Genomic DNA, 5,277 nt, shown 5'->3' with positions numbered 1-5,277 from the left:
GCCAAGAAGTCCTACTGCCGGAGAGCCGTTGAACTTACACGTAAGTATATTTTTTTTTTTATCCCTCCACGACGAGGTTGACGGGGATATTGCAGCAGCGATAATTCTGCAGGTTGGAGGTGACCTGAGCTTCTGTCCCCCTCTTCTGCAGTGGGCAGCCTGGGCGTCAGCAGCGAGCTCCAGCAGAAGCTGCAGGATGTCGTCGTGGACAGAAACACCCTCAGCCTGGGGAAGGTCCTGGGAGAGGGTGAGTGCTGGGGCTGGAGAGCTGGGGACGGACGTATGGGACAGGGGCTACATCATCCCCAAGCTCCAGGCCCAGGGGATGGTGGGTCAGGATGACCAAGTGCCAGGACCCCTGGGTTCATGCCTCCTTCTGCCACATAAACCTCCCCCTGTAGACTTTTGGGGATGAGATCTCTGTCTTAGGGGCATTTCAGATCTTCAGGGACATAGCAGAATCCTGAAAGGTGCTTCGGGTTGCGGATAAAGTGCTTGCTTCTTTCCCATGGTGCAGGGGAGTTCGGGTCAGTGATGGAGGGGCGTCTCAGCCGGCCCGAAGGTACCCCGCAGAAGGTGGCTGTGAAGACCATGAAGTGTAAGTCGTCACCCTGGCCTCGCAGACCTTTTTGTTTGTCCCAGTGGGTGCCACCGCTCGTGCTACCTGTCTCAGGTGGTGCTCTCTGCATCCATTTTGTGGGGATGCTGGCCTCTCTGCCACAGCTCCTGGTGCCAGTCAGGAAGGGGCATTCACATCACCCAGCCATGGATAGCAGAGACATGCCCGTGGTCCCTTCCCACGCAGGAGCCGTGCTGTGAGGGAGATGGCAGCAGTGATTTGGGGTGTTAAAGCTCTTGGGGGTTTAAACCTCCTCCTTTTTCTCTGCTTCACAGTGGATAACTTCTCCCAAAGGGAGATAGAAGAGTTCCTCAGTGAAGCAGCATGCATGAAGGACTTCGACCATCCCAATGTCATCAAGCTCCTAGGTATGGGCTGTCACTCCCCACCCTCCAGCTGGGATTTGGGCTGGGGAGCTGGACTGGGGAGTGCTGGGGTCCCATGCGGATGTCTGCAGGGGGAGCGTGGTGTCTTTGCCCACGGGGCTGTGCAACCTGCCTGTGTTTTCCAGGCGTGTGCATCGAGCTGAGTGCCCAGCAGGTCCCCAAGCCCATGGTGATTCTCCCATTCATGAAATATGGTGACCTGCACAGCTTCCTGCTTCGCTCGCGGCTGGAGATGGCTCCCCAGGTAAGGAGCGTGGGGGGCAGAGGGCCCTGTGTCTGCGAGGAGCAAGGTGGGACCGTGCCTCTTTTGGGGACAAACCTGCCTTTGTTTTTCAAGAGCATCAAGAGGACTGGGTTGTAGTCCTGCTCCCTGCCTTTGTCAGGCAGTAGCGGTGGGATCCAGCTCCACAAAAGCCCATGGGATTCTCGCCTTCCCTTCTTCAGGCTGAAGAAGCCCAGTTACCTCCACTTCTCCATGTTCAACATCTCCTCCAGCCTCATCTCAGTGGTTTCCTCTGGGCTTGCTCCAACATCTTGCTCCTACTGAGGAGCCCCAAATGGGACACAGCATCCAGATGTGGCCTCACCGGTGCCAAATTAAGGGGAAGAATAGTTTCTCTTGACCTGCTGGTTACTCTCTCGCTAATGCAGCCTGCTACAAGGCTGGCCTTTGCTGGCACAAAGGTGCGCTGTATGGTCAACTGGCTCTACACCAGTGTCCTTGTCTGCAGAGCCGCTTTCTAGCCAAAAATACGTGATCTGAAGGCAGCTAGTGGGGAAGGCGAGAAGGAAGCAATGTCTAGTCGCAGGCTGCGCTCCAGGGAGGCGGGAGGAGGAAGAGGGGGTGGGAGGGGTATCCACCGCTACAGCAAACCACAGCGAGAGGTGGTTTGCTGGGATGGGCTCTTCTGGCCAGCGGCACAGCCTGACAGACAGCGCTTGGGGTTATTTCTAAAACAGCTGCCCCCACGTCTGCAGCTCCTGCAGGCTTGTGGTTCAATAAATCTTACAGTCTGAGGGCGTTAGCCCAACAGGGATGAGCGAGGCCATGGTGGCTGCTGCTCTGGGCTCTTGGTGCTCTCCCAGGCTGCTGAGACCACCGGGATGTCAGCCAGCAGCCCTGGGCAGGGGAGCCTTTCACATCAAACCAAACGTGCTTCCCAAAGGGCTTGCATGGTCTAACCCACACCTTCCCTTCCCAGTTTGTGCCCCTGCAGATGCTGGTGAAGTTCATGGTTGATATCGCCCTGGGGATGGAGTATCTGAGCAGTCGGCACTTTCTCCACAGGGATTTGGCGGCTCGGAACTGCATGTGAGTTTGTTTTCCTCTGCTTCATCCTGGATAGATGAAGGCCAGCACAACTCGGCTCCCTTCAATAAAACCTCCCTCGCTCTTGAGAGACATGGGAAAAGTGCTCAGCCTCAGGTTTCTGCTTCAGAATTTGGCACAGCAAATGTTTCTGTCTTGTTAACCCTGTTTCCGCCTGACAGGTTACGGGACGACATGATGGTGTGCGTGGCAGACTTCGGTTTGTCGAAGAAGATTTACAGCGGCGATTACTACCGTCAGGGCCGAATAGCCAAAATGCCGGTGAAGTGGATTGCCATCGAGTCCCTGGCTGACCGCGTCTACACCACCAAGAGCGACGTGGTAGGTTCCACGTGCAGGTGGCAGGAGGCGAGAGCTGGGGGCCGGTCCCCAGGGTGAGTCGTCCGCCCTTGCCGCGCTTTGCTGCGGGTACCCGGCGAGGTGCAAGGCCAGAGGAGCGGGAGGTACGGGACGACATGATGGTGTGCGTGGCAGACTTCGGTTTGTCGAAGAAGATTTACAGCGGCGATTACTACCGTCAGGGCCGAATAGCCAAAATGCCGGTGAAGTGGATTGCCATCGAGTCCCTGGCTGACCGCGTCTACACCACCAAGAGCGACGTGGTAGGTTCCACGTGCAGGTGGCAGGAGGCGAGAGCTGGGGACCGGTCCCCAGGTTGAGTCGTCCGCCCTTGCCGCGCCTTGCTGCGGCTGCGCGGGTACCCGGCGAGGTGCAAGGCCAGAGGAGCGGGAGGCCGTCGGTAACGGGACGTGCTGACCTTTTGCTGCCTGCCCAGCATCCTGGAATAGGTTTATTCAGTGGGCCGCTCGCCTCTTCTGCAGCATTGCTTATTATGTCCAGTTTTGGGGAGGGCAGGACTGGAGTGACAACTCCTAGCATTGTGCGAGGGCCCGGCGGACGCTGGGCACTGACCTTTCCCTGTGAAAGGACTCATTCATTCCTCCTGGAAATGTCCTTTCAGCACGCTTTCCCTTTGTCCTCGCAGTGGGCATTTGGCGTTACCATGTGGGAGATAGCGACCCGAGGGATGACGCCCTACCCAGGAGTGCAGAACCACGAGATCTACGAGTACCTCTTCCACGGGCAGCGCCTGAAAAAGCCCGAGGACTGCTTGGATGAGCTGTGAGTACTGTAACCCTGTTTCGGGGCTGTAGTGCAGCCCCTTTGCTCTCTGCTGGCCCACAGATAACCTGTGCATCGCTTGCCATCGGCTGAGGCGGTGCCTCTGGGGTGCTGCGATTTGTGCTTTGTGGCTCTCGGTCGTGGGGGTCCTTCCTTTAAGGGCACGACAACTACTTGTGCTGTGGATTTGTGGCTTAGCACTGAATGTGGCCGAAAGCCTGCAAAGCTGCGCGTCACGGCGCAATCAAGGCCGTGCCCCTACGCCCGCGCTCCCACCTGCCTCTCCAAGCGGAGTAAGCCGGGTCTGTGCCAGAGGGGGAGTCACCTTCCGCCTCACCCCCTCCATTTCTCCCACAGCCCCCAGAAACAACAGTTATTAAAGACTGGATTTTTTATTTTTTTTAATGGCAAGGGTTTAACCTTTTCTTCCTTGTGGGGTTGACCGGCGGGGAGCTTACAAGAACGCACGTGCAGGTTGGCTCTCAGAGGAAAGCTGGCCAGAATGGTGTGGGTCACATTTTAAATGGAAGCATCACAGAAACAAAGACTTCAAACCCCTTAATATTTGCATCATCTCCTGAGTTTCGACGTGCCCGATAAAAGCCAGATCCCAGAGCAGAGCAGCGTATCGCCCAGGGAGGAAAAAAGCATCTTCTTAGCTCCAGGCAAACTGGCACACGGAAATCCCAGCGAGTATCCCAGGAGCAGGCGATGTGTTTGCCGGGCTGACCGGCTGGGCAGCCAGCGGCATGGGGAGGGTGGGCAGCGCCGAGGTCACCTCCCTGGTCCTGCAGGGACAGGAGCAGTGCCCTCTGCAGTTTGGGTGGAGGAATCAGACTTTTTAGTTTGGTGGTTTTTTTTTTTTTTAAGATGGGATGTTTTAGCCTGAAGGGCTGGGCCGGTGATGCTCATCTCTGCCCCACAAAACTCCCTCGAGTTTCTCAGGGCCCTTCAGTGCCTAAAATCGATGAATCTGGAAAGGGAAAATGTGGAAACCTCAAAACTTTGCATTTTGGAGCAGCTCAGCAAGGGTTTTTCTCACGAGTTTTCTCCCTGAGTTTTTCTCCAGTGCCATTACAGCTGAAAATGTTTAAAGCCCCCTCCCATGGCTGAGAGCTGCAAACACACACCCGGTTAAACTCGCAAAGCTGCTGGGAGTCACACAGTGGTTCCTACCCGGCTGTACCTCCTACCCGAGGAGGACTCGGCGTCCCGGGAGCAGAACTGGGGTGTTCCCGGGGGCTGATCGCAGGGCTGCCGCTGCCCGGCCCTCAGCAGCTTGGGCTGGTAAATCCCCACCGTTGGGCAAACAGCCTAAGCAGAGGGAGCTGGGTTTGCTTTGTTTTAATGCAAAGCAGCTCCGGGCTGGCCCAGTTTGGAGAGAAGCAGGGAATTAGCCCCCATAGCCCAGTGCCTGGCAACGTCCTCCACGTTAACCACGCTCTTCTCCCAATTTCCAGGTATGAAATAATGTCCTCGTGCTGGAGAGCTGACCCCGCCGCCCGCCCGACGTTCTCGCAGCTGAAGGTCCATCTGGAGAAGCTGCTGGAAAACCTGCCCGCCGTCAGGGGATCCGGAGACGTCATCTACATCAACACCAGCCTGCCCGAGGAGAGCCCGGACTCCACCCAGGATTCGGGCTTCCCCCAAGCGGACTCTGATTTGGACCCTGGGGACGTTGCCGAGCCCTGCTCCCCCGGAGCGGAGGCGGCGCTGGTGGCTGTGGATGTCCACCACAACGAACGATGGGGGACGAGGTACGTCCTGGAGGAGCAGCTCGGCGGCCCCGCGGAGGAGGCCTACGTCCCGCTGCTGCCCGA

General features: G+C 57.4%; 1 protein-coding gene across 1 annotated transcript in view; it reads left to right on the top strand.

Annotated features, from left to right (window-relative positions):
* Positions 1-5,277, top strand: part of LOC104133572 (tyrosine-protein kinase Mer) — a 17,589-nt gene that overhangs the window by 11,360 nt on the left and 952 nt on the right. The window contains 9 exon segments of the mRNA XM_035902383.1: positions 1-40; positions 152-247; positions 518-598; positions 895-987; positions 1,131-1,249; positions 2,208-2,317; positions 2,497-2,656; positions 3,321-3,457; positions 4,918-5,260. The exon segment at positions 1-40 is cut by the window's left edge and continues 27 nt beyond it. Of these exon segments, the coding sequence (XP_035758276.1) occupies positions 1-40; positions 152-247; positions 518-598; positions 895-987; positions 1,131-1,249; positions 2,208-2,317; positions 2,497-2,656; positions 3,321-3,457; positions 4,918-5,260 (1,179 nt within the window).

Source organism: Egretta garzetta, unplaced genomic scaffold (genome assembly GCF_000687185.1).
Source record: "Egretta garzetta isolate BGI_Z169 unplaced genomic scaffold, ASM68718v1 scaffold819, whole genome shotgun sequence".
Taxonomy (NCBI): domain Eukaryota; kingdom Metazoa; phylum Chordata; class Aves; order Pelecaniformes; family Ardeidae; genus Egretta; species Egretta garzetta.
This window is presented reverse-complemented; position numbering and strand designations above follow the sequence as displayed.